Here is a 27,673-nt window from a genome sequence, read left to right on the forward strand (position 1 = left end):
CGTCTGCTGAACAGGTAAAAGTTTCTCTGCTCACCTCTGGTCTCAGTAAAGATAGAAAGAAGACGAGAAGAGACATTTGAATCAAGTTTAATGCATGTACTTGTATACAGCTCTAAAAACCAAGAAAAGTCTCAAGTTACTGTCCAACATCGAAATCAACAACAGGAAAATAAAATAACCGAGAGCATCGAGGAGGAGAAAAGTGCCGCTCATGCTGGAACGGAGCTGGTCGTACCGGCTCCGAGAAACGATACAAAAGAAAGTGACGACCCCTGACGTTACTAGACTTCACACCAGCGCACAGAAACAGGACGTTTGTACCATAATCAGCAGCAGCAGCGTTGGTGGAAGAGTAAGCTGAGCATCAGAGGAGCTTAAGTCTTCGAAAAACACGAGAACACCCAGAAAAAAGGAAAACGATTTTTTTTAGAACTGGTTTTACAAAGTACGACCAGACGTGTGTCAATAGAACCATCGATCAGATTTGATCTCATCTGATGAGCAAAGTGTCGTCTCCTCCGACCTCTTCGCCATTGTGGGTTTTCGCCACCTTCTGAAGAAACAAAGACTCGTATTTTCGATGCCAAGTTACAGCGACGTTAATCTCCCGGCAACTTCTCTAGAAACTCGTTTTTTAAAAAAAATAGACATGGCTCTGCCGGCCGACTATTCCCTTTGTCTATAAAAACTCAGACAGCGATATATACAACTATTAGAGAATCTTTAGAAAGGATTTGATCAACAGCCCAACCGAGCAAACGGATCAGAAGAGGATTCGCCGCGGGAGGCGTCACCCCGAGCACGACTGCTAACTGAAGAGTGCAGTATGTACAGCAACAGGGCAAACACAGCCTGACATGTGAGCATGTGTGTGTGCGTGTGCATGTGTGTGCGTGAGAGAACTCGGATCAAACCAGAAGGCAGCAGATTCAGAACCAGATTCACACAGATGACTGATCCCAGACCTGCAAGACATTAAAAAAAAAATGGAGGAATTGATCTCAACTGGTTAAAAACCAGGTGTCAGCATTTCTGCAGCCATCCGTTGACGATTTGCTCACTCAAAGGTAAACTTTGTTGCTGCTCTGTTGTTCTGTTGCTAATGGCAACAGAACATAGCACCAGTGTCTCCTGACTCTCAGCTGATCTGAACCAGCTGTATATAAATGTCACCTATTTACACAACTGCTGACACAGACCCCAAAAATCCATCCTTGTTTTGATGACAGGAAGCAGAACAATTCCAGAATTACTCTTAAAATTAAATTGTAAAAAAGTAACTAGGAATTCTGGGTAAAAATATTAAAGATAAAAATAAAGAAGTCCACCTAAAATGACTTAAGCGTTTAAGTGCGAGCAGCAGGGGGCGCTGTTGACCCCGATTTAGTGTGTGTCTGAATTCAATTTAAACAGAAAAGACAGTGTGCTATAAATAACCCTCCTCCCCTCTAAAACCCTCTTCGGTACCTTGTTCACGGGGGCGAGCTGCGTTCGGACGGACCCGGTGTGGAGACGGGTGCTGTCCCCGAACCTCCCGGGAGATCTCTCCCTGCGACTGTCGATCATCCTGCCGGGCGACTTCTCCCTGTCCAGCGGTCGAGCCGGAGATTTGTCCCGTCTGAACTCCGTGCGGCCCTCCCGGTAACGGTGGGGCGTGCTGGGCTCCCGGTGCAGCCCGCTGTCGTGGCTGCCGGGGCCCGACGTCAGCCGCTTGGAGATGTGCTCGGTGTATGTGGGGGGGCCGCGCTTGGTGGGACTCCTGCGGAGTACAAAGCAGGGGTGGGTAGCTGTGTTATTTGCATATATAATTTGTTTGAATATTTTATAAATGTTTAACTTTATGCAAAGATCACTAGCAGCCACGGAAGTTACTAGGGCTTAACTAAGAAAGTTGAAAATCACCAAAGGAATACATAATTATGTATGTAAGTGTGAGTCTAATCCTTGCATTAATAGACCTAAAAAGAAGAAAAGTAATTTTGGTTCCAATATTCCACAGGAACATATATGGATACAGCAGAGGGCGCTGTTGGACGACATGAACTGGTTCCTTCAACGTTTTATAAATTTGACACAGAAATTTAGTATGATGGGAAGATTATCACACATAAATACGGTAAATCTCACTACTTATGCAATCGATTCTAGTAATTTTCCGTCTAAAACTAATGTAAATATGAATTTTGAACCGTCTATTAGCAGCAGGGGGCGGTTTTGACCTATAAAATGTCTCGTTGGCGTTCAAGTGTTTTTAATCCACCTACACAGTAAAGTTTGATTTCTGCATCTGTTATGAGTTTTGAGTCAACAGAACAGGAGCTGACCCTCGACTGGAGCCGGTCCTCTGCAGTTCTCCGGACTCTCGGATCAGACTTCCTTTACAACAGATGACCCTCAGTTTGTTCTGGTAGGAGGAGGCCAGGTAAATGGCGCCGGAGGAAATGGCGGGGCCCAGGTACCGAGGGTTAGGGATGTCCAGGTGGGCCAGAACCGTGACTCTGGAAAGAAATAAGAAGAGAGGAGGGAGGTACTGAGAGGAACTGGAATCTACATTTGCGTCCAGTTTGTCTCACCCCAGAGAAACATGTCCTTGAACCTCAATGACGTCCAGAGAGTTGAAGTAGGTGATGAACAGGTAGGGCTCTCTGTAGGCTGCAGCAGAGGAAAGCTGCATCAGACTGTAGGCAGGACGCAAGATGCAGCAGGGAGATGTTTCAGAGCGTATTTACCGAAGGACAGCGGCAGACGGCTCCACTTGATGTCCTCGGTGCGGCTCCGTCTCCCATACGCGTCCACAAACACTCCGAACTCTGCCGCGGGGACGACTCTTGTTAACGACGCCTGAGAACGTTCTGGCGCCTCGAGAAAACTCACCGTGAAAACAGAGCAGGAACTCCTCCTTCTGCATGACGCTCGCCACCTGCATGATGGCGATGGGGAAACTGTGGATGGACGCGGCGAACACGGCCGAGGCCAGCGACAGGTCGTTCTTATCCAGGAACTCTGCGGCGTCGGAACCAGCGGTTTTCAGTCCAACGAGACAAAATGGTGCAACAGGCGTGCGCGTGTCTTACAAACGAGCGGCGCTCTCACCCTCCAGCACAAACTGCTTCATCTCGATCTCGTAGAACTTGTTGGTGCCGATGATGACGCTGTAGCTGGTCAGGTGGATGCAGCTGCAGGGCTCCAGGGTTTCAATCTCCTGGGGGACGAGATCGGCCGTGCGTTGGCTTTAAAAACTAAAGTTCCACGTATTGATCCAGCTGATGAAGGTCGGCCTCACCTTGCGAATGCAGTATTTGTTGAGATTGTCGTTGTAGCGCAGGATGGTTATCTTGTTAGGCATGGCCGCGCATATGCACGGCCCGTTATCGATCTGTAGAGGGAGCGCAGGAGTCAGAAAAGGCTTTCAGGTCAGGATGGGCGTCAGCTGAAGGTTCACCTACTCTTCCAGCAGCAAACAGATGGCAGCCTTTCACCGTCTCAAAGATGTAGGGGGCCAGCTCCGACTGGCTGGGCAGGTGGGACTGCGCCAGGGTCTGCTTCACCCTCTTAATCTCCACCAGACACAACGCTCGCTCGTCACCTGCGGGACACACACACACACACACGAGATTCAGGAGCTGGCGATGAAGCGCTCACGCCAAAGACGAACGGCGGCCTCTCTCACCGACGATCATCAGCAGCTTCTCCTGCTCTTTGATGATGTGGATCTGAAAGACAGATCCTAAACCAGGGACGTGGGTCAGAGAGTTCTTGATGACGTTTAGAGCGTACAGACCCTCCTCGGAGCCCACCAGGACTATCTGAGGCACGAGAAGACGCAAGATGGTGAAGATGGAACCGTTTGGAATATCGATGCTGGAGGCGGGCGTGTCCATACCTGATCCGTGAGGGGGAGGGTGCAGTTAATGTCCAGCCTGTCGTCTCCCTCCAGCTTCAGCAGAGAGTTTCCCAGCAGCTTCTGGAGGAGCAGAGAGAGGGCGAGAGGTCAGGGGTGAGGACTGCAGCAGTTTGGGGTTTTTGGGGGGGGGCAGCAGAAGGAAGGAGCTGCAGATGTGGGACAGGGTCACAGGTTCCAGGAGGGTTCAGTCAGGTCATTTGTGTCAGCATTAACGCTTCTACAAACTCATCTATTCATCACCAATAGACCTGAGAGTGGCGGATGTTTTCCCAGGGGGCTTTGTCTATCCCCCCCCAAAGATTCTGAAGTTAAGGCCTGAAAAACTGTTGGTAAAAGAAGAAAATCTGACCAGAACTGCTACAAAAGGGCAGGACACAGCAGAAGGCGTCAGTACTGTGACAAGAGCTGAGTCACAGTCACGATTTTTGTGTCTTTACAGAGTGAACGGAAGTGACAGAAAGGTAAAACCACAACAGACAAGTGGACGAGACACGCCGCCGTCTGATCACCTGGACAGGACAATCAGACAGGACATAAATATAAAACCAGGGAGGTAGACTTCAACAACATTAAAAGAATCACACCAACACGGAGATTTTACGGGACACAGCAGAGACGCAGTGAGAGTGAGGAGTGGTCACAGCAGGCCGGGTGAGAGCAAAGACCAGCACGGTGACACACACATGCAATACCGCATGCCAAATACGCAGGTGAGTGTCTTGTGTCTGTATCTCTGTAACTCTTTACCTGGACCAGAGGAGACAGAACCATTTGTCTTTTGGACACAGCAGCCTATGTGTGCAATGACACCCAGCGGAGTGGGCAGAACAGTCATATCAACAAAACGTGCCCGTATAAGTCGACATACAATGTGGCGGGATGAAAAAGCAACAAAGAGCAGAGAGACAAAGAGAGAGAGAGAGAGAGAGGGAGAGAAGAAGGGGGACAATTAACGATAAACAGAAGTAAACAACTTAAAGCTTTTGAACAGTGTGAGATTTACCGCCACTCATTTGTGCCTGTGGGAACCAGTGATGGTCTGGTTCTGTAGGTGCTGACCTGTCCACTCTGGTGATACTCACTGCGTCAGCTTCAGCTTTCTCCCGTGAGGCCCTGCCGGCGGCCACCACAGATTCCATGACGGCCACCCAGCGCTGTTTGTCTGGGAAACTGGGAGCCAAGAAGTAGAGTGACTGTCCGGGCCAGCAGGGGGTGTGGCACCGGGACTCCAGCTTCAGGACGTATGGAACCTCTGACAATAGTCAGAAGTGATCCAATCAGGTAGAGAAACACAACTTTAGACCTAAGCCACACCTTCCCTCTCACATGTAGCCCCAGCAGTACACTTTGGGTGTTTGAAACAGTTCACAACTGTCAGGATGCAAATGTTAGAGCATATCTTCTCAAAAACCCTAGATGGCCAACATCAGTACTCTTAAACCGGGACTAGAGAGGTTCCAAGGTCAGTACCGACCTCAGATGTGAAGAGAAATGACTAAAAGTCAACCAAAAGCTCCCCATCAAGGTTAAAAGGGCCAAACCACCACGAAGCTAATATTATTATTACTGTATGGATTACATGAAAGCAGATTTGGTCACGCAGGAGAAAGAGAAGGAAAGTTTACCAGACTTGGAGGTGTTGGGTAGCTCCGACGCTCCGACTGCTCCGTAAACAATCACCTCACCGTCCGACAAACACAGCTCAAACTCCTCCAGCGGTTTCACAGAGTCTGAAAAACGTGAATAGATGCTGCAAAGACACCTCTGGTTTCCCCGAGCCTCAACATCCCAGTTTGTATTCTTTAATGTGTCTGTAAGAGCAACTCCACAAATCCAGGAGTACCGCCCCCTACTGGCGGATCCACGGCACTATAGCTGATGACTGTGAATCTATCATCCTAATACAGCTTGGCGAGATCCCAACCCTCCAGATCAGCAATTATATTGATCCGTTACATTGTAAAGAAACACACAAGCGTAACATGACACACCTTCTCTGGGTTCAATGTCGTAGATGGACACTTTTGTCCCGTCTAGGATGACATACTTGCGTTCCCATCCCTGACCTCGTTTCCCATTTCTGCAAACAAAAAGCACCCACTTTACCATAAAGTACATAAATGTATTAGTTTAAACTAAATCAAATGCCAAAGTGTTAGAGTAAAACAAATTACAATGCAGGAAATTGCTTATTAACAAGATATAAAAGAAGTTTCTTTGTGAATGAATGCGTTTTCCCTCTAACCTGGGCTGCTTCATCCACCCTTCCAGGTGCATGTGACCGCTGGCCTCTTTGAGCTGCTGCCCCGGCGAGCTGATTTTGTCCCGACACACACCCTCGGACAGATGCAGAGAGCAGTCGCTGGACATCCCGCACGTGGACGGAAGGCAGGGGGAGCATTTTGGGTGACACAAAGCGTGACATTCTGAAGAGGGGAAAAACATTGCTCCAGCATTAAGAATTCTTCCACACACACATTAACAATAACATGAACTCACCCAGACAGGTGGCGGCTTGGCGACCAAAGTGCACGGTATCCAGGCACACGGTGCACTTTGCAGCTCTCATGTTGAGCCCCACCGTGAAGCGGTGAGCGGTGTTCTGGTGCACCCCCCTGTCTCGTTCCCTGTCTCTCTGACTGTCCTTCAAGCGACGGCTGTACTCTGAAGGCGGTCAGAGAAGACAGTCAGAACAGCTGCATCAGACCTCAGCAGCACCATGCCAAACCTGTCGCAGAACATGGCTTCCAAAAGTTAAGGATGTTTAGCAAAATGCATGAGGAGCTAAAGTCTGGAAAAACAAAAGAGGCCTGAAAAGAGCATTGATTGAATCGATCCCTTTGCTTGTGCCCACGCTGTTGCATTCTAAAGGCATTATCCAGTCAGCACCACCGCCGCAGTGTGTGTCCACCTTTCTTTGAGAACTACGCATCCTCAGATTGATATATATGCTCATTAGTAGGGAAACTGGGTAATTTCATGTTGACCTCTTGTCAGCTCACTTATTAGACTGATGATTAATAGTTTTGGAAGATTTATTTGCTCTTTAAGTGTTCCAGCCTTTGTTCTGAACATTAATGGAGCGAAACTGGTGCCTTGAACTGATGATGCCTTTAAGGTTTGTTGGAACAGCGTTTCTTGGCAACGCAGCGTTTGTCACGCGTAACATCTGTGTCCATGTATGATGCGCAGGTCAGGTGTGGTCAAAAGTTCTGCAAATCAGATAAGGTAAGCTTCAGCAACTTAGATAAAATGCTGCAGATTTCTAAAGCTGTGCACAGACGAGGCGAAGGCTCCTCGCACTATCACTCCTGTGATACAAAAACGTGCACAGCTTCTAAAATCTGGACTTTCGAGAATATGGATGAAGTGACGCGTGACGAGAGGAAAGAGACCAAGCTGCAGAAACCACGAGTTTGGATAAACTTACTTTCGAAAGTGACCCTCCTCCTCTCTGAAAGGTGTGTGAAAGAAAAAGGATAGTAAGAGCTTCACACAGGGAGTGATATTTACATGTGTGGCCAGTTTGTTGAAGCAGATAAAATCCTACACCAGTGTCGAGTCAGAGAGGAAAACCTCAGCAGAGGACCTTCACTCACCTTCGGGTGTTGCGGCCTCTTTCCGGCGGCCAGAGTTGGAGGGGGCCAGGCTGGTCGGGCCCTGCTGGTGCTCAGGAGACTTGATGGATGACATGATCATCTGCTGGCGTGCTGTGGCCGAGTTAGTCGGGTTACTGGCGTCCTTATACTGGAGCGCTGTGGTCGGAGGAATTTCTGATTAACGAACCATCTTATTGATGATGAAAACTCTTGTTGAAAGGAGAGAAGCAGAGCAGTCTCGCCTTCCTCTCTCAGAGATCGCAGCTCCGCTCTCATCTTCTGCAGCGCGTCCTCCAGCTCCGAGCAGCGAGCGCGTTCTTTGTCCAGAGCCGCCTTCATGTCGCTGTACTGCAGGGGCACAGGCTGGATGGGCGGAACTGGGGACACCTGACCTGGGCTCTGACCCTGACCCTGACCCTGACCCTGACCCTGACCCTGGGCCTGTGCAGCCATGGCGGCCAGCAGATCCTCCCGACGTCGCCCAAACAGACCCTGAGACACCGAGAGATCACAGTCATTGATCATTTCATTTGTGCGGCCTTAAAGCTCACAGAAAGATGGCAGATAAGAAAGATCAAACTTGTTATTTTAAACACATTTTTCGGTTGTGGGTGATGTCACCTTTTTCTTTTTGGAGCCACCGTGAGCCTGGGACTGTAGGAAGTCTATGAGCTTGGTCTGCTGGGTGATGGTCCCCTCCATTTTCACCTTCTCATGGGAGTACACAGCCTGCAGGTGGAGCTAAGTGAACATCACTACTGCCATGAATTTCTCCTCAAGTACTTCATTTCACACAGAAAAACTGACAGGGACACAAATGGGGAGGAGGTGGGGGGTGTTTCTGTGTCTATTAAAAACAGACTGACGGAACAGAGATGCAGAAACAGGCTGCCAGTAGCAGTTTTCATCCCAGTCCAGCACATGTACATGAAGTGACTGTGATTCCCCCTCATCTGAGTGTTTTTATCTGTGGATGCTCATTAGCAGGTATGTGAGAGAGTGTGTGTGTGTGTGTGTGTGTGTGTGTGCAGCTAGCAGCACCTGGATGTTCTCCAGCTGATATTCCAGGTCCGTTCTTTCCGTCTTCAGCAGGTCAGTCTGATCCAGAGCTTCCTGCAGCCCCTGGGTCAGACGGAAGATGTGCGTCTTCTGGGCATCCATCTGCTGCTGCAGCTTCTCTTGCTGTGGAGGCAACGGCAGCCGTTACGTCAGCATCTCCGACCTCGACGCCTCCCGTTTCGCTACAATCGATGGCTTTGCGGCAGCCAAACCTCCCGGCAGCTTTCACCGCCGCGACTCTTCGGTTGATGTGCGATTACGCGCTGCAGTCTCGGGACAGAAACCTATGTGAGAAGGCCCGAGCGTACCTCTTCCAGCAGCCTCTGCTTCAGGTCCCTCTCGCTCTCAAGCTTTTGCTGCAGACTGCGAGCGTTCATCTCCAGCATGGCGTGCTTCTTCTCCAGATCGTTCAGCTAATAGCAGAATGCAGGAAGGTGCTGCTGTAACATCTGCTCACCGCGAGAAGTAAAATAACGACTGTTGCAGAAACGCTCACGGTGTCGGCGAGGCTCTCAGCTTTAAGCTTCTGGTCCTTGAGGGCCTGCTGCAGGGCCAGGATCTCAGTCTTGTGCTCTTTAACGGCCTGTTCCACAGCCTGACGTGACTCAGAACTGCGCTGCTCCGCCCGAAGTCTGAAGAACAGAAACCAGTGGACGCTATTTATTTCCCACCACTTGCAGAAAAAAAGACATTAGATTACAAAACGCAGCTTTATGAAACAGTTTAAAAACCCCAACAGTTTACCCAGATTCCAGCACCTGCCTACACCAACTCAGAAAATAATTTCAGATTTCCCAGAATACCCTTGGACAATCTCTGCAGAATATGCCTAAACCTGGTGTGTGTGGGCAGCAATGAGACACATCCATCGCGAAAGCAACATTTGCACCAAAAATAAGTTGTTGTGGAAGGAAAAGAAAGTCATAATTATCTCAAAAGGTGATGAAGAAGCAACAAGAGCATCTCTACTTCCTCTCAGTATGTATGGATCACAACTGTCCATATTCAAAATAGCTACAAAAACAGTGGTGGATCTCTTATGAACCGAAGCTGAGGGATTAACCTGCTTTGTTTCTCTGTGTCCAGCAGCCTCTGGACCTCCCTGGTCCTCCTCTCAGCCTGGCTCTTCTCATCCTCCAGCGTCACCCTCCAGGCCTCCCACTGCCTCTCCTTCTCCAGCAGCTCATCGTTCAGCGTCTCCAACTCCAGAACTTGCTCCTCCAACATGGTGCATGTGGTCTTCAGTGTCTCAAGGTTCTAGTATCGGATGAGAAACATCAAATGTGCAAGAAAAGCCAGGAAGAGTGAACAGCAGCAGTGATGCTGGAGGAGTTTCTTCTTATGTCATCCACCTGGAGCTTACGCCACCACCCAACAAGCTTCATCGTTTGATGCCTTGAGAGCAAAAACATGTTGAAATGTCCAAAAATGACGCAGCTGCTCTGCTCTGGGTGGCGTTCAAACAGAAAACACTTCTGCACCCTGTGGTTCTCCTCAGGTATTTCAAGCAAAACCAACCGAACGTGATTAAACTTTGAGGGTGCAACAAACACGGGGGTTTAGAATGAAAACCGACGGTGCTGAGCTTTCAGACTCTCATTAGTACTTGAGCCAAGCTATTAGCTGTACATTCAGTCATCTTTGCACATCGCTTGCTCACAATTTAGAGGCGAAAGGCGTCAAATCTCCTGTTCCTATCGGCATCAGTACTTACGTGGTGCTGTTTACTTTTGCATTTGGACCAAAAAACCTTGTTTTTCCCCTGTGTTATTCATGGTGCCCACACAAAGACTGCGCCTCATGTCCTTAGACAAAGCTCCCAGAGACAAATTTAGCCTGCACTGTAGCTGCTGCACCACCACAGCCCTCTGAAGTCCAACGCTTGCACAGCTGACACGACCTGGGAGTGATCGGGATGACACATCCCTCCCACACGCCACCCATCCCTCGTCTATGATTTCCATCGCCGGTTACACAACCACCAGGACTGAGAGCGCTGCTAGACACCCACACACGTATCCTCCCACAGGGGCCGTGCACAGCGCGCAGCCTCCGTGCACACTCTCAATGCATTCAGAACATGGCGCACAGCACAATATTCCCAAGGTTCCTGCTGCCTGTTGTACACTTAACACTGGATAGAGATGTCGAGGTCACCTGTCAAAGGTATCGAGGAGATTTCGACTAGCTGTCTGCCTGGCTTTGAGTGGGAGGCCGGCAGAGACCGACTACAGCCAACAGACAAATGATTACCTAATTGCTTTACTCCTGAAGTTTAATTTGAATATCAGCGCCTCCTTTGTGAAAGCAGTTTTGAAGAACTACTAGCTCATGGCGGCGTAGAGTAAATTTAGGGCAGAGAGACTTTCACAGATGAATTCTGAGTCATTTTAAAGAGGGAGCTGCTGCGATATGACTCTGGAGTATCATAGACTCAACCGACTGGCGGCGACTAATGTCACAACAGATTCATGTTTTGGCACCAGACACATCAAAGAGGGTCTAAAAACAGATAAATGTGCCCATGGGCTCTCATGTACCTGCTTCTGGTTGTTTAGGTGCATTTCCCGGTCGGCGACCTCCCGCCGCAGCCTGTCCACGTCCTGGCCCAGCTGCAGCCGGTCCTCTCTTTCATCCGAAGCCTCGTCCAGCTGCTTTGACAGGTAGAAGTTCTGACGGTTCAGTTCGGCGTTCTCCTGAGACAGCGTGGTCAGCTGCTCCTCCAGGTCAGTGATCACCTGCAAGAGATCGAGAGGTCACGGGAGAATCGCCACAAGGACGTGCGGGGAGTGCGACACTCTCAAAAGGCTCACCTTTCCTTGACATTCTGACTGCAAAGAGGTCTAAAAAGGAATTTTTAATTCCTCACCTGTCTCTGAAAATTGGAAACAGTCTAAACGGATTTCTTTATTTGATGCAGACAGCCAGATTATTGATCTAGAGAAATATTGTCAGCTATAAACCCTGTGGGTATGGACACTCTGGTCTTGACTTACTCAGCACAGGATTTCATTGAGACACAAAGCTCTAAATAAATACGGGAAAAGCCGTCAGTTCTGGATGTTTCTGGTGCACCTGAGCCAGGAAGCCGACAGCAGCGGGTCAGCATCCAGGACAGCAAACTGTGCTGATCTCTGTGTTCACTCTGCTGGTTATCATCTCCATCTACGAGGAAACTTGCAGACCTAAATAGCATCCGGGGCTTCACGTCCTCAACGCTGCTAAATGCAATTTGTTAAATGTTATTTGAGAGGTCTGCGGCCATACTGCGAGCAGAAGGCTCACTAAAGTCCAACAACTTCTAAAATTAAAGCAAAGAATACAGCCCACCAGTTTTTGGGGGGGTTATTTTGGATACACGCACCAGTAAAGGGTCGACTCAAACTATAGCAGATGGCTAAATAAAACCAACTTACTCAAGCCTGTTTCTGACTGTTTAGATATTTGGAAAAAAAAAAAAGTGTGTGGATGATCCAGTACTGTTAATCCGGCCCTGCTGACGTCCATGCAGAAAAATTCTGTTTTTCAAAATTCCGACTGTGTTCTTAATGGAAAAGGGTCCTCTTTGGTTCCGGTATTACAGGCTGTGTGTGTCCCTAAATTTGGCTCTTTGCCTGAAGACTGGCAGCTGAATTCATGGACATCTCAGAACAGTTTGCAAGTGGGAGGATCTTTAAAAGTAGGCCATGCTGGTCTCTGTGTTGATCGAAACGATGTGAATTTGGAGATGTGCTGAGAAGCAGAGTGCAATAGTGACCAAATCAAAGCATTAGAATAATCACTGCTCATTTGTCAGGACGGGGCTTATGTAGCCAAACGAATGAGCTTTATTATATTTTTCATGGCACTGGAGCAGCTAACTGATGAGGACTCCGGTGTTAAGGGTGGTCTTTTTTCCTTCCCTAAGGGATTTGCCGTATTCTCATTTAACTGTCACTCTGGGTTATCGTTGTCTCCTCCTGCCCTTCCAGTTGTCAGGCTGAGCGAATCCCTTCACACTGGGGAGATTCCTTTAGACCTAACAGTGCAAAACAACCTTTAAATGGTACAGGTCCTCCCAGACATCTGCCAAACCCACCCTTTGCTGTGGACTGTGGAGCGCCTGTGCACACTCTGGTGCACGTGGACTAAATGTATGGGTACAGTGTGATGATTTGGGATGAGTCAGCAGCTGTTAAACCCCACAACGGCTGTTTATTTCTGGAAGAGTGAGAGGAGATGGCACGAAGCTCACCGCGCAGCTGTCTCTCAGGGCATCGTACTTGCGCTGGATCTCATCTCTGTGTGCCTGTTGCGGAGACGCAAAGGGAGGGATTTTAGCGCCCGGATTAGGTAACACACAAGCGCGGCTTCTCTCTGCCTCACTCGGAGCACGGTGATCTCCTCCTCAGCCTCTGCTGTGGTTTCCTCCAGCTCGGTCTTGGCCCGCTGCAGCTGGCTCTCCAGAGCGTGGCGAGCTGCCTGCAGGTTGCTGATCTGGGACTCGCGCTCCTGGAGCGACAGCGTCACCTCTGTGACCTGACGCTTGATCTCCAGCTTCTGCTCCTCGTGCTCCAGGCCAATCTGGGATTGGAGACAGGAAGGTGAAGTGACTTGAAGACACTTGCACCTGCCGCCAGTCGGAGGAAATTGGTTTCGAGAACCCTTTTTTGGCTCAAACTGAGATTAAGAGTGTGGTCTTGTTACCGTACAAAGGAGAAGAGCAAATCAAGGAGAAAGTCTCCTCACCTCTCGGAGCCTCGTTTCCAGCTCCAACACTCGGCTCTTATTGCTCTGTTCCTGCTGACTCATTTTCTCCAGATGCTCCTCCAGTTTGGCGTTCTGGGCCTCCAGTTTGCCAGCCTGCGACTCCAAGTAGAACTTCTGCTGGCGAAGCTCGGAGATCATCTCCTCTTGGGCTTTCCTGCCAAGAACCCACTTATTTAATCAAGTATGCGCTATTCTGGGACTGTATACCTCTACAGGATAACGGCAACAAAAAAAAACTCGTTCTGAACCTTCATCATGTTACAAAGTCGTGATGTTGGATGCACTCACATGTTCTTCTGGGTGTAGATGCTGCTGTTGGCTGCAAGCTTGTTGGCCTCTGACAGCTCAGAAATTCTCTGTTCTAGACTGTTCATCTTTGAGTCCATAGCATTTATGGTCTGGCCAGAAATTAGAGGCAAGATTACCCCTTGATCATAGCTTTTCCGTCTCCAAACTGCATCTCTTACTCACACAATAATAAAGCCCAGACTGGTCCAAACACAATCTATGTCAGTGTGATACACTTTAAAAGATTCCATAAATAGTGCTGTCACCAATCTGCTCAGTCCTCACCGCCTTCTGCTCGCTGATGATGCTGCACTTCTCCCGCACCTCCTCCTCATATTTGCTCTGACTGGACTCCAGCATCTCTTTATCGGCCATATCCGCCTTCATCTGGGCCTCCAGCACCTGCTCAGACCAAAGCAACCAAAACTGGGACATCAGTAACAGGATGCAGGATTGCTACGGTGGTTCGCTATAGGTCAGACACACGTCCGCCACGTATCCTGCTACAGCGACGTAGGTCCTTGATAAGACAGGTCCTAGTTTAAACAGCCAGACAGTTGATGGTTCAATAGCTGCTGTGACCCTGAAGCAAATGAAAATGTTGGACGTTTGTTTTTATCAAACAGCAGTAAGTAGTTCTTAAATGTAACCTTTATCTTGTCTTCGTAGAGCTTCTCCTTCTGCTTCAGGTGAGTCTCCAAGCGCTGCGCCGTAGCTTGGGTCTCTCGCAGATTTTCTTCCAGCCCCTGGATAAAAATAGATGCCTGTGAGTTTTTGATTTAAAAAATTAATTAAGCAGTCTTTGGACAGTTCAATTACATTGAAATCCATTCATTTCTGTTTTATTGTAAATCTGCTACAATCAGCGCTGGTGTTTTTCTTCTATGACCCAAAATCCCCCTGGAACCAAAGATTTTAAATGCAGGTGAAAGGTATTTGTCTCTCCCCGAAGCTCCGCTGACGCTGAATAAGAAAGGGAGTTTGCACAAATGCAAAAAAACTACCTTTGCTAAACTACACGCAGTAATGGCTGTGACCCGTTAGCTGCCCACACAGACATTTTGACCTGCTGTGGCTGAGTGGACCTCTGCAGGACGCATGATGTGATCAACATGTTTGGACGATATGAATCATAACGAGCGGCGCTCATTGTTACCCTCCTGTTGTCGTACGTGCCCACGTCTCCCAGGTAAAGAAAAGTGCGTGTGGGTGTAGCACAGTTTGTGCCAGCTGATAGATCATCTGCGAAGCTATTAAACCATAACTGTGATTTATTATATAAAATGGCACAGCCTCTGCAGTGATGACAATGCGATGTGTTTATCTCACACCTCCTCTGAGTATTTCAGAGCCCCGACACTTGTGACAGGGGTCTTACCAGGATCTTATCGGCCATCTGCTGGATCTGCTGGGTCTTGCTCTGGATCTCGTCTTTCAGTTTAATCTCCCGGCGCTCTACAATCTCCAACCTTTTCACCTGGTTCTCCAGAGTCTTCCTGCCATCCTGTACGTCAGAGACACACTCACAGAATTATCGAGACGCTCTTTCATTCTGTGAAATTTAGCCTCAATCCAAAAGATCACTAATGTTGATTTATGGACATCACTGTCAATAAAGAATAAATGCTAATGAAATATTTACACTCCAAGAGAGAGCTGACGGCACACATCTTCCACTTAAAGTATTAGTGATCCACTTCTGCAGTGTTTAGCTCTCATTAATTCTGGTTCTTCGTAATGGTTCCTGAGAGCCCATTTTACAGTTTATTCAGATTCGCTGTTTTCCAAAGCTTGTGAGCCGAGCGAGTCTCATCACTGCTTCCACTATTTGCAGTCAATATTTTCAAATCTCGAGATGTTTTGTGTGAAATGCTCAGAAGACGGGCAGCCCATCAATCAGGCCACCTCGTTCTCTTGGATGTGGTGCACAGAATAGAATCATCTGCTGGAGGAGCCAGCCAGATTATCTCCTGTACGTGTTTGGGAACATCCCAGGCAGGTTATATAAGTATCCTGTTTACCTGTCTATATGCTTGGGTGTGCACGTCACCAGGTGTTTATGTGCATAAAAATCACACAAGTGTCTTCGGTTTTGAAATTCTGAACAGACGTGCCAGTATTCAGGCTATGGGACATGTTATGACATCACAGCTCAAGTGTTCCCTGGAAGGTGTAAAAATCTGTCTACAAGGGAGCATATGGGTCCTCTGAGCTCAGCAGAGACAAGCCACATGAGCCACGTCTTATGCAAAGAGGTTTGACATGTCACAGCAACACAGACTACATAAAACCCGGACCGATGACGGGAAACTGGGCCAGAACTTGCATTATATATGCTGCACTCGGGCTACGGCTGCTACCTCAGTCTCCCGGAGGCGCCTGCGCAGACTGTCGCTGGAGTCCTCCTTGTTCTGTAGCCGCTCCAGATCTCGCTCCAGACGCTCTTTAGCCACCTTCATACTCTGAAGGAGGTCTGTTGCCTCTGTGCTTCCCTTTAGTGACTGAGGCAGGACGGAAAAACAAGACAGGTATGATCAGGTCTTATTTATAGCTAATCAGACTCTGGTGTTTGTTACAAAATGCAAATGTTATCAGCGAGCAGACGTCTACAGCGCGAGCCAGGAAAGGAAGATCAATATCAGCCCGTCGTGGGATCTCAAACGATCACGATGAAACCATCTTCACTAATGAGCTGTTTAATTGCTGATAATTACGCAGCAACGCTAGTCTTTACAGACAGCATTTTTGTGAGAGGAGAGAGATTCGTCTGAAGGTCTAGCATGTGGTAACATCCCTCAGTCACAAATCCGGTCTACCTTGCTAAGCTTTTCTTGGAGATCCTGGATCTTTGTCTGCTGCTCAGCATTAGTCTGGAAAAGAAGCACAAGAAGAGACTTTATACCCGACATCCACCATCCATTCTGACTTTATTTTACAAACTATACCTGCTCGAACTTGGACATCATGTCTTCTGCTTCTGATTTTCCTTGTTCTTTGGCCTGAGAGGAGAAATGCGCTGATGTCAGATTTCAGAATCTGGTATCTAAGCAAAGTTTTTTGAACTGCACAGTTTCACTTTGACCTTCTGTATCCTGTGCTGGTAATCTGCAGCCTTCCTCTTCAGCTCCTCGCCAGTCTGTCGAGACTCCTTCAGCTCAGCCTCGTACAGGTCGCTACGGCGGCGAGCAGCAGACAGGTCCTCCTCCAGCTGCCTGATGGACACCCGCATCTCCTCCAGCTGTGCATGGTACTCCTGAGAGCAAGTATCGTAAAATAAAGTAAAAATAGCCGAGAAGATTTCCAGTCTGACGAAAACACGAGCACTTTCTGCATAATTGAGTAGAAACTGTCAAGACCTTCCTGAAACAAGAGCCACTCTCCTCAAATCATGGCTACTTTGGAGCACTTAATCCATTTAACTTGACTCCGTCTACAATTAAGGCTGCACTTTCAATGGTGCAGCTAAAATTTAGAAAATGTAACACAATGTTTACTTTGTTGTTTGTGTAAACGTAAAAAGCTAAGGCATCTTTGGTAGCCGTGTTTTCACCCCAGCAAAGTCGAGTCAAACGGTTTGAATTGGTTTCTTAAAGTCGAGCTGCTGATTTAACCATTCAGAGAAGAATTTCCCACTTTTACTTGATCCTCGTGCACGTCATTTGTCAGGATCCAGACTGCAGTTCTAACATGTCAACATAAAACCCAGGACCAGCCCTGTTACTGGTCCCAGCATCAGCCTCCAGTTTCCAATACGGCGTATCCACAAAATAAACCCTAACTAACCCTAACCCTGGGTAAACAGCCAGACTCACTTAATGCCAGTTACATATTAATTAGTCACAGTCGCATTAATTCCCTCATAGGTTTTCGGGGCACATCAGCGCATCTATCGGGCTAACAGGAAGCAGCAGCAGTCTGCATCCAGCTGACAGGTATCAGGACAAGCGTAGGTACATGAATTCAGACATGGCACGAATGATGCTGAAACTAATGAATCTGAACTGGAACCAGGGTTAATTGGATGGATGAGGACAAGCAAATGTTCACGGGTTAAAAAAAACCCATTGTGTGCATCTATGAATCATTTTAGCTGAAAGTATCAGCTGACCATGACTTCTTTTTTCAGCCGCACTTACAGTAGACGCAGCATTTTGCAGATTCAACCCTTCCTCTGTGTAGGAAGATGAAAACTGAGGGAATTCAGCAGTAAATGTAATGAAAATTCAAGGCCCTGCTGAGCATTTCCGCAGGCTTTTCTTTCTTTCAGAATAGCAGATGCTAATGTTGGATGTACTTAAAAAAAAAAAAAAGGCCAGAAGAATTATTCAAACCTCCTCTAACATCATTTAATGGGAACACTTTGTTTCTGCAACGGCTCCCCTGAGGGTCTAAAACACAACCAGGAGGAATAAAGCTAAATATTCACATCATACTGCTGTGTCATCACGTTAGTTTGCACCTTGTTCCTGCTTATACGTCATACGATTGTTCTGTGCACATGCTTGAGGCTAAATTATATCTTTTTTTAAACGTCTACGGCTTTTATTGGCCCTGTGAAATCTATCTCGCAGCACTGCGAGCCTCCCGCATTAAAACGATAAACGCCGCAGTCCTACCACACGGCGTGGGAGACGGATGCTTTTCAAGATGAAATGCTGGATTAAGCCGGCGTAAATAGCCTGCTGAGAGGCACCAACGGGAACACAGAGTGGAAGCATCCACGGCCGTACGCAGATATGCACACAGAGGATGCAGACCAAAGTTTTCCATTACGCTCTCACACTTTTTAGGCGATGATAAACGTTTCACTTTATTAAACCTGTTTGCTTCTGAATCTGAGAATATCTCTGCCTCAACCAAAAACTAAAATGTGAAAACCTCCATCACAGGCTTTGTTTTTGTCTTTATCGATCAGCCAGGAGGGATAAATCATGGATCCTACATTAGATAGTGAATCCTAAACATTTGTTTTCTCTCCAAATCTACAGATTCTTTTGTGGAATTCCACCGAACGTTTAATTGATGTGGATGTGAATGTAAATACATCGGGCAACCTGCTCCTTCCCATCAAAGTTAACAACCATAAAATCATCAATAACACAACAGTACCATTAGAAGAAGAAAAAACAGGCCAGCAGAAAACAAATCAAACATTAAATCTGTTATTGTGTCATTTACAACTCTGTAAATCATGTTCTGCCTTTTATCTGGAGACGATTGTGTGGATTTAGTAACTACAAATATCAACCCTCACCCAGGACTTCATAGTTGTTGTGTGGAGCAGGACGTAAAAGTGTCACACTCGTTTATCCAGGTTCAGCCACTTAACATGCTGATATTTACACAGAAAGGCTGTAGAAAAGATGGATCCTCGACAGTCAGAATGTCTCACAGACGAAGAAAAGAGGATTTTATCAAACTCTGACAGATGTCGGGATCTGATAGGCAGATGTGACAGATGTGCAGAGGTGACGGACATCATTATCATTCTCTCTCTCAGACCCCCTGGAAAGTTCCTGCAGCACCAAAGACGCTCTCAGGGTGCGCGGCTCTGTGCTCAGCCTTGTTGCCATGCAGGACTACATTTTATCGCCAACGGCATTTTCCCGTCACATCACCCTCACGTTTGAATGCTCGAACGTCCTGAGCTGAGGCCGAGCACCTCATCACGACAGCCTGCCCACTGCATTCGGTGCTCTCTTCACTTGTAGGTATATAGCCCTCGTCACCATGGCAACCATTGCACAATGTATTCAGTGCTTGGTAACCAGCACTAGTGTAGGCTGATGAAACAGGTTGCTTTTCTAATAAAAAAAAAAAAAAGTCCCAAATGCCAGAAAGATGATTTTTATGTTCTCTACCTGCCCCGACTGGTAAACTGCAACTGCAGCATCTTAATGCTCACAGATGGCGAAATATCCATCATGAGGTGTTGCTCCTCAAAAGTGATCACATGCCACAGTCATCACATTTAATTCCGGCCTCTCAGGATGTGAATACTGTGAATGTACTCGCCCGTGCAGATATTTTTATACAGAGGCACCGAACGGCCGCAGCTTTCGGCTAAAACACAGATTTCTTGCAAACGGCCGTGAAAAAAATATGTTGTAAATGCTCCTGGTGCGGTTTTGGAACACGTTTAACATTTATTGGAATAAGCTTGTCACTATAAAGTGACCATAATTGGTATAAATACAGCACCTGCAGGCCTGTGGGAGTTTAGCGTTACGCTGGCTGCATCCCTGCAGCGCGTGCACGGACCTCAGCATCACTTCCCCATCTAAGTGACGCGGGCGCCCCCACACACTCGGTCCTGGTGAGCTGCCCCCCCCCCCCCACTGACCGTTTTGGAATCCTTCTCACATATAATGTTGGTGTTTGTCGTAGCACAAACGATGTCCAAACCTGCTCTTTGATCTCCTGCAGCTTGTTGCTCTGCTCCCGGATGTCGTGCAGCAGTTGCAGCGCTTTATCATCTTCCTGTGAAACCTCCATCCGGGCCTGCTCCAAGCTGCGCTTCAGACTCTGAGGGGAAACAAAAAGGGTTCTAGTTAGTGGAAGAGCACATTGAACTGTCATTATAACACACATTGTGAGTCAATAAAAGGTATATTTACAAGAGGTCAGGTGATCATTCCATCTATAAACCTACTTACACTACATTCTGTGATGTAGGTCGCCAGGTCTTGTTCCAGGATGGTCCGCTGGGTCTCGGAGGCCTTCAGCTCAATGTCCTTCTGTTGCAACACTGACTCGAGGTCAGACATCTTCCTCTGGACAAGAGAGATTTCCTGCTCGACCTGCAAATGAGGACATGGCATGGACCGGTAAATTAGCATCCTCAATTAATCTGCATTTCAGATAATAGATGCGATCTGATCGGATTTGTTTCCACGGTGTCAAGTTTCAACATCCGAGGTCCAAACAAGTCTGCACTTGGAAGGATGTTGCATGTCACTGGTAGTGGATGATGCAATTACAACATTAGCGGGCCAGAAGCCTGCTGGAGACCAGAGACACAACAGGACTTGCAGCACAGTATCAGTACTTTGTATCAGATAAATAGTCTGTTTTTTTGCATGAAAACACAAACGCAGAGTCTGAATGCAGACACACGCCTGCAGCGACACGGTGCCACAGCGTGTAGCCAGTAACAACAGAGTCAGCAGTATTCGCAGATCCAAGGGTATCACAAAATCCACCACACTGTTGGGATCTGATGGCTTTAACTCCTCCTTCGCTCCTTCGCTAACACTAGAAACTGACCCAGCACGTTAGCAGGTTTGTTGCTAATTTATATGGCGGCTACTGATTGGACAGGGATTTTAAAAAGAACATGTTTAACCCAATGGAGGTATATTTGAAATAAATGTACATATGGTGAAGATCAAATATATAAACTCGTTTCTGTGGCACAAAACTGGAATTGAGGGGAACCATCAAACATATTACATCCTGTAAAAGAGTTGTTGAAGAAAGATGGCATCAATGACATGCACATGATATTCATACACACACACACACACACACACACAGCCCAACACTAACCCAAACCCAATTCTAACCTTAACTTTGGAAGTTTTGAAAATGTCCTCACTTGGTAGGAGAACAGCACACCCTGGTCCTCACTATGTAGCACGTACAACAACACACAACAGCGCACCAGCTCGGCCACAGCAGGCAAAGCGACAAGATGGCTGCATCAGTCTGTTTCTGCAAGGAGAGTTCTCACCATGTGAAAAGTAATACCTGTGACATTGTCCAGTGGCAGCGCTCTGTTCTCACTGGTGTTTATCGACGGGAGCCGCTTATCTGGAGATGTTGATGGATGCAGTCTCGACTCTGCAGGAGAAATTAGAATTGATATCGAGGGATGGGGGGGGGGACCATAAGAATAAACAGACTCTATGCACAGCCTCTCAGGCTGACTCAACCCTCTTATGTAAAACACTCAACTCATCCTGTGCAGATGGCTTTTTTTCGATTTATCCCTTATGATTTACTTCATTTACTATCTAAATCTTTACCAGAAAATAGGAAAAGGTCTTTAAACTGGAAATGAGACACGCTCCTGATGACTCATCGTACACCTTATGTACCACGTTACACACACACACAAGTCAGTGCTGTTACGGTTCATATAAACATGAGCAAACAGATTCAGCATAAGGCGTTCGCACTGCGCTGACCACGTCTGTGCCGTTGTTCAAGCTCAGAGGCTATAAATAGCGCGCTCGTGTTCACTCGCAGTCTCTTTTACCACCACTGGATATATTTGGCAGCTTTTGTGATCCAGAAGCAGGCAGCGGAATGAGCGACAGAGGCAGAGCGTCTATAAAAAGCCGAGGTTCACCTCCCACTCTTCCCTACAGTTACACGCGTGCGGCCCAGTTCCCGCTTTTAATGTTGTATGCTGAATGTCTGTGACTAACAGGAAGGAGCCATTGTGTGACATATGAGCCGGGGGGGCCCAAAAGTGGCTATTTTCCCTTTGCTTGAGGGGTCATCAAAGGATTGGAGGTTCTGGGGAACTGCATAACATTTATCCAGATGGTGTCACGTCGCTTTGCCGCGGCGAGATGCAGGAGCAGGTGGCTCATACGTGTAGTGGTGGTACGACTGGCGTCTCTGATGGCGCTCAACATAAGGTTACGTCCTGCTGCAAATATTTCCAGAAACATAAACAGGACCTTTCAACATTATCGATTATTTATGAACGTTATATAAGGTTCTGTTTGTTCCCTCCAAGAACTGAAAATTTAAACAAAAAAAATTAATGGTACATTTGCTTTTTTGTTGTCAGATAAATTCAGAATAAGTGTTAATTAAACTCCTTCTCCCCAAGTTGTAGCTCGCTGGGCCCTGGTGGGGCCACCCAAGGCAAACGGGTCATAGGTGAGGAACCACACTAAGATGGCCTCAAAAGAACCCATTAAGATGAGCAAAACCATTGACCTACAAGCCTGGTGGTCAGGTCAGCACCCACGAAGCCCAGCCCGAATTAGGTATGTGGGCTCATCTTCACATGGGCTCACCGCCCATGAGAGGGGCTGAGGGGGTCAGGTGCCATGTGAGCTGGGTGGTTGCTGAAGGTGGAGACCTGTCCTCCCTGCAACCCAGCTCTGGATAAGAAGGAGCAGAAGATGGCTGCTGGAGATGATCCAAATCACAGTGTTTTGTATCTACTCTCAGTAGCATGTGGTGCCACCTAGCACGAGGGCACGTATGGATCTCGATTCTGGTCGTCCTCCTAAATACGCTCGCTGACAGGCAGCATCTGGGCTCCTCCTCGGCAATAACGAGCTCGAGAAGGAGATTCTGATTATTTTTACATTTTAACAGCTCCTGGAGCCGCTCGGCTGGTCCGTCTGCGGTTGAATTCTCCCTGCTGAAACGCTGCCCACCTGTAAAACGTCCTCCACCGGGTGCAAACAATGAAATGACAGTGGCCGCAATCACCAATGTTCCATAAATACCACGAGTTTATGAGAGCTCATCAAGAGCCAAGTGGTAACATTTCACTGAGGAACATTGGCTCCCAACTCAGTCGAGGAGCTCTTTCTCGTGGGTTGAATAATGTGAGCTGGGCAGTGAGTCAGAGCTGTTGAAGAGGAGGAGAGTGGATAGAGGTTGCATCCCAGTCATGGTGTTGCTCTACATCCAGTCTGCAGGGTGAAGCAGGGCCGCTGGAACTGTGTGGCCTGTAGGCAGCAGTGAATCAGACCTGTTGCTGGAGCCCAGTGGCACAGATTCTCCTCCAACGGGGCACAATCGCCGTCCCATCTCCGCCCCACTGCTGTCAACCTTCAGTCTCTGGGTACATTTTATCGCCATGGCAACCAATTAGCGATACCACGCTCAAGCAACAAAGATGGGGTGGGGTGGGGGGGGGGGGGGGGGGGGGGGCTCGTGCTCCGACTAGTGCAGCAGTTTAACAGTTTCCTGCAAAACATCGCAGGATTTGAAGTTTAAACTAAGTGCTCACGAATAGAATCTGACTTTTTGTTCTGTATAAACAGGTTTGCTCTAGATATAAAGCAGTAATGTCCTAAAGTCTTATATTATTACATGCTACTGTTTAAACTATATTCCAAAAGGCTACATCGTGGCTGTGCTTCATCCATCAAAGAAAGAGTTTTTGATCATTGTATTGATCTTTTAAAGACTGGGAGAGAAACCCTCCCCGGTCCTGTGATCAGGTTGACAGTATCACAACGCTATTATATCACCAATTCCAATAAATTAGAGGAGCAGCGTTCTCAATGGGGCTTCTGGGAAAGTGACACTCGTGGGTTTCGCGCAGTAGAGCCTCGACATTATTGCTGCAAACTGCAGAACCAGCACGTGTTTCCTGCAGTTGAATGTCAAGAGCAACTGCAAAACATCCCAAATCCCTAAAATCAAACATATTACGTATTACTCAAACATTAGTTGGTTTCCAGATACAGCAACAATATTAATGTCCTGATATCTGATAAGCTGAAGATTAAAACAAGTACTGAAATCTATTTTAAATAATAATAATATATAAACATATCAATTGTTTTTAGTAGTAAATTATATATTAATGACGTTTTTAGGCTACAGTGATTACATGAACACTTCCGGAGGTTTGCATGCAGGTTTTCTTACTCCACATAATTTAAACCAACTCACATGCTCCAGTTGCTTTAAATGTTAATATGGACTAAAATCACATTTGTCTGCGACTGCTTTTCTACTGGCTCACTTTTGGTTCCGTTGGTGCTGCTGATCCAGGGGAACAGGCAGCAGTAAGAAGCTTCCTTCACCTCTTTCCTATATGCTTGGCAAAGGCTGCTGTTACCATAGAGATACTTCCCTCCAACCACAGGCGTTTTGTCACTCTTTGTAAATTCAGCCTTTTCCTCTGGACCTAATCTCAACCCCCAACTTCTGCCGCGAGAAGATTCGGGAAAATCCCCTCACGACAGACGTTCCGATGAACTTTCTGCCTGATTGCAAACAGAAGCACACGTGATGAAGACGCAGAAACCCAGCAGGGAGTGATTGTGAGCGCAGGAGCCAAGTAAGTGTAGCAGTGAAGACAAACGCAGGATTTCAGTGTCGTGACCAAAAACAGCGCTCACTCCTGCACAGCTGCTGCTGCTGCGCGAGCTCCTCCGGCTCCATCCACAGCGGCACAAACACCCATCAATCCATCCATGCAACAGCCGGATCAGACGAGAGGGAAATAAAGACCGCCAACTCGTCACACTCGGCCACTTCCTCCTCTTCCAAAGGAGGAAGTTCCAGTACTCACTGAGAGGCTGCTGCAGCAGCTGCTGGGGTCTCTGCCAAACTCCTCAGACGTGGCACCACCTCGTCCAGTTAGCCCGTTCATGTGGGGTCTCCCTGGGAAGCCACCAGCCAGAATCAGCACTTCGCTGGTTCATCAGATTCAGGGATGGCATCCTCATAGGGGAGAGAGAGAGGGAGGGAGAGAGGAGTGGGGAGGGAGAGAGGAAGGGATGGAGAGAGAGAGAGAGAGAGATCACTGTGAGGCAGCAGGAACAACTGGAGATCACTGCTGATGGAGAGACGGAGCAGGAGAATAGAGGGTGAACGGAGGACTGCTCTCATACAAGATTAGGGAGAAATGGGATTGTGGAGAATTTCAGCAGATCATTTACTGAAGAGACAGAAGAGCTTTCACCATCCCTCCCTCCCTCCCTCCCTCCCTCCCTCCCTCCTCCTCCTCTCTCCTTCCGTCTTGTCAGTTATCCACCCTGAACTATTCCTCCACCTCTCCTCTCTCCACACTGCAGCAGTCTTTACTGATCACCCTCGTCAGGTGCAGCGTTTAAAAGTGGCCTGGTGGTGAAATGCAGCTCGCTCCCATGTGGCTGCGGCTCATTACTGACCAGACAAAACGACCCCCCCGCTGCACCTTTAGGTGACAGCTGAGGTGCAGTCTAATTACTGGCAGGGTGCAGATTTGCTGCTTTCATCTGCATGTAAACAGGAACAGCAAAAAAAAGGAGTTTATGTAAATAAAACATGTTTTCTTATGAATTTATAGCAGTAAACCAATGTGATTTGCAAAATGTTATAATCAATGTAGAGTCTGCAAAGACTGTGATAGTAATGATCTTTATAGATATTCGAGTCAGAGATTTGAAATGTCACTTTCGGCTTGTCTTTAACTCAAACTGGGACACACAATTTCAGGAAATGGCAAAAGTCAAAGCTCAGAGTTCACAAGAGAAGAGTGTGATGTTACTGTCCTGTCACAGCTTAACAAGGTCCCCAGTGTCTGTCACAGGCTGCCAGCATCACCTCAGATTTCTGATTTTTATGTTAATCCAAGTCAGGGGACACGTCACTGTGAGGTACACACATGCACACACACCCACACACACACACACACACACACACACACACACACACACACACAGATGGCAGAAAGCGATCTGGACTGCAGCACCACATCATCCAGCAGAAGGAACTACATGCTCAGAGGGTGACAGTGTTGTCACAGTAAGCAGTGCCAGACAGGGACAGAAAGAAGACATTCTTTTCTCTGTGTGGTTGTTAACGATGCTTTCACACCTGTCTGACTGATGGAAGTCATGTAAAAAACCCCGGGAGGGAGAGGTTGGAGGTGTCACTTAGTCAGTCAAGGACAAGAAATGAAGACAGTTGTCTTGTCAATTCAAGATTAATGAATAATTAATAAAAAGAAAAAAAGTTTCAAATCCAAAACATCATTGTGCCTTTTAATGAATCTGTCTTATTTCATTATTTAAATAAGTTCTACCAGTCCTCTTTGGTGCAGGAAAAATGCCTACATTATGTTGCTTGTGAAAAGTGTTGTACTTTCAGTGATGCCGCGCTTTGGCTCTTGTGCTGATGTTTCCTAGCAACAAGGTACTGTATGACTTTAACGCTGATCCCAGATGAACAAACCAAAGCTTTGCACTGGATGACTTTATTCGGAATTTGTATCTTTACTCTGCAAGGATGGTGCTGTTATTTCTCAGAGGTTGTTTTTTTAATATATAAATATATATATAGTTGTTATGAAACCGAAGCTCTGAGGAGACAGAACTTCGTTTTCTGTGTCCAACACTGCCCCCTGCTGGCTAGAGATAGAACATCGACATATTCACATATTCTGACACGTTGAATGAGTACGAATGAGTGTTCTGACTGAGAAATACTGCGATCTAGTGCTTTGAAGGCCTGTGTTTGGTTACATAACATGCATCTGCTCTTTAAAATAAGGCAGAATCGGGGCTGGCTACAAAGGAAGGATGTTACATAAGTAAAATAGAGCCTGCATCGATATTGGCTGCAAAACTGCCTGCACCGGAATGTTCGATGATGTGACAGTTTGATACAGACAGCAGGAGGCTCATTTTAACTAGAGGAATCATCCGTAATTACTGTAGCTCTGCACACTCTCAACTGTGGTAATCTCAAAAGGAAAGGTGGACCATAAACGTCTGCTGTTGATCACACGTTTATGGGATGTAATTGGCAACACCTGTGTAACATACCCCCATCTATTGAGCAGCTGCTTTATGCAATCGATTATACAACACAGCAAATTAATTATTCACTCGGCTGACGAGCTGATTTGTGCGACAGAAATGGGTTGTTGCAACGCCATTTTATCTCGACAGGGGGAGACAATGATCAAGGTTTTAAAAGGTCCCGTTTGAAATTTGCAAAGAAACCAATAAACGCCACTGTGTTGATGAAAGGCAAAACATAAAAACAGTTAATATTCCCGTCAGGTCTTCTGGATAATGTGTGTTTAGCAACTGATCAGTTTTCGAATGTATGTCATAGGCTCTAGGCTCTGCTTGGTTGTGTGTGAGCCCATTCCAGCAGTGCCACAGTAATAAGGATAACATGGCCAGCTAAATTCCCTAATCTTAAATGTTAATCTGAGCAGTGATGTTTTTGATGTCCTCTGAGGAAATCACTCATTATGCCCTGTGTGGCCCCCACTGTCCCTGAAGCCATGGATGGTGGACCAGCAGGCTGTGACCCACTTCCTTTGTGCCTTCATTTTATCAGCTCAAGAGGCTTTTGTTTGTAATCATCC

The 27,673-nt window shown here is 47.2% G+C and overlaps 1 protein-coding gene and 3 long non-coding RNA genes across 14 annotated transcripts; 3 read left to right on the forward strand and 1 right to left on the reverse strand.

The window, feature by feature from the left end:
- Nucleotides 1-408: 408 nt before the first annotated feature.
- Nucleotides 409-26,238, reverse strand: citb (citron rho-interacting serine/threonine kinase b). 7 transcript variants are annotated; one of them, XM_029829940.1, is made up of 41 exons: nt 24,881-26,238; nt 21,349-21,441; nt 20,256-20,399; nt 20,005-20,124; nt 16,682-16,852; nt 16,545-16,598; nt 16,416-16,469; nt 15,960-16,100; nt 14,978-15,103; nt 14,250-14,345; nt 13,885-14,001; nt 13,600-13,709; nt 13,291-13,465; nt 12,928-13,125; nt 12,797-12,850; nt 11,103-11,300; nt 9,626-9,819; nt 9,059-9,194; nt 8,871-8,975; nt 8,545-8,685; nt 8,125-8,244; nt 7,746-7,995; nt 7,504-7,659; nt 7,335-7,358; nt 6,404-6,568; nt 6,150-6,330; nt 5,896-5,984; nt 5,530-5,634; nt 4,987-5,156; nt 4,652-4,696; nt 3,884-3,964; nt 3,671-3,806; nt 3,447-3,586; nt 3,284-3,376; nt 3,094-3,202; nt 2,875-3,003; nt 2,730-2,810; nt 2,574-2,652; nt 2,325-2,498; nt 1,468-1,759; nt 409-965 (listed from the first exon to the last, which is right to left on the reverse strand). In XM_029829940.1, the coding sequence occupies exons 2-41, from the start codon at nt 21,355-21,357 to the stop codon at nt 942-944; spliced, it is 4,986 nt and encodes a 1,661-aa protein (XP_029685800.1). In that variant the 5' UTR covers nt 21,358-21,441; nt 24,881-26,238; the 3' UTR covers nt 409-941. The 7 variants fall into 7 exon arrangements, with proteins under 7 accessions (XP_029685800.1, XP_029685798.1, XP_029685797.1 ...); XM_029829938.1 differs by lacking the exons at nt 21,349-21,441; nt 24,881-26,238 and having other exon boundaries at nt 8,125-8,232; nt 20,256-20,570; XM_029829937.1 differs by lacking the exons at nt 21,349-21,441; nt 24,881-26,238 and having other exon boundaries at nt 20,256-20,570.
- Nucleotides 3,975-6,309, forward strand: LOC115247623 (uncharacterized). Of its 3 annotated transcripts, none has more exons than XR_003886673.1 (4): nt 3,975-4,614; nt 4,693-4,869; nt 4,937-5,185; nt 6,176-6,309. It is a non-coding gene; the product is annotated as an uncharacterized lncRNA (long non-coding RNA). The 3 variants fall into 3 exon arrangements; XR_003886674.1 differs by having other exon boundaries at nt 4,956-5,185; XR_003886672.1 differs by lacking the exon at nt 4,693-4,869 and having other exon boundaries at nt 3,977-4,614.
- LOC115247624 (uncharacterized) lies at nt 8,228-24,874 on the forward strand. Of its 3 annotated transcripts, XR_003886675.1 has the most exons (9): nt 8,240-8,490; nt 8,593-8,850; nt 9,649-10,060; nt 11,121-11,288; nt 19,100-19,310; nt 19,807-19,915; nt 20,026-20,191; nt 20,275-20,426; nt 24,479-24,874. It is a non-coding gene; the product is annotated as an uncharacterized lncRNA (long non-coding RNA). The 3 variants fall into 3 exon arrangements; XR_003886676.1 differs by lacking the exons at nt 19,807-19,915; nt 24,479-24,874 and adding an exon at nt 20,504-20,638 and having other exon boundaries at nt 8,228-8,490; XR_003886677.1 differs by lacking the exons at nt 8,240-8,490; nt 8,593-8,850; nt 19,807-19,915 and adding an exon at nt 9,191-9,540 and having other exon boundaries at nt 9,652-10,060.
- LOC115247625 (uncharacterized) lies at nt 13,601-16,825 on the forward strand. Its single transcript, XR_003886678.1, has 4 exons — nt 13,601-14,112; nt 14,269-14,365; nt 14,466-15,105; nt 16,711-16,825. It is a non-coding gene; the product is annotated as an uncharacterized lncRNA (long non-coding RNA).
- Nucleotides 26,239-27,673: the final 1,435 nt, after the last annotated feature.

This window comes from Takifugu rubripes, chromosome 21, assembly GCF_901000725.2.
Source record: "Takifugu rubripes chromosome 21, fTakRub1.2, whole genome shotgun sequence".
Taxonomy (NCBI): domain Eukaryota; kingdom Metazoa; phylum Chordata; class Actinopteri; order Tetraodontiformes; family Tetraodontidae; genus Takifugu; species Takifugu rubripes.

Bases quoted from the DNA above. Each gene is read 5' to 3' on its own strand.
- citb (XM_029829937.1), bottom strand. From the start codon at position 20,438: ATGCTAATTTACCGGTCCATGCCATGTCCTCATTTGCAGGTCGAGCAG. The intron at 14,346-14,977 runs GTAAGACCCCTG...ATTTTTATCCAG, and splicing joins AGATGGCCGATAAGATCCTG to GGGCTGGAAGAAAATCTGCG. The intron at 6,569-7,334 runs GTAAGTTTATCC...GACCGCCTTCAG, and splicing joins GAGGAGGGTCACTTTCGAAA to AGTACAGCCGTCGCTTGAAG.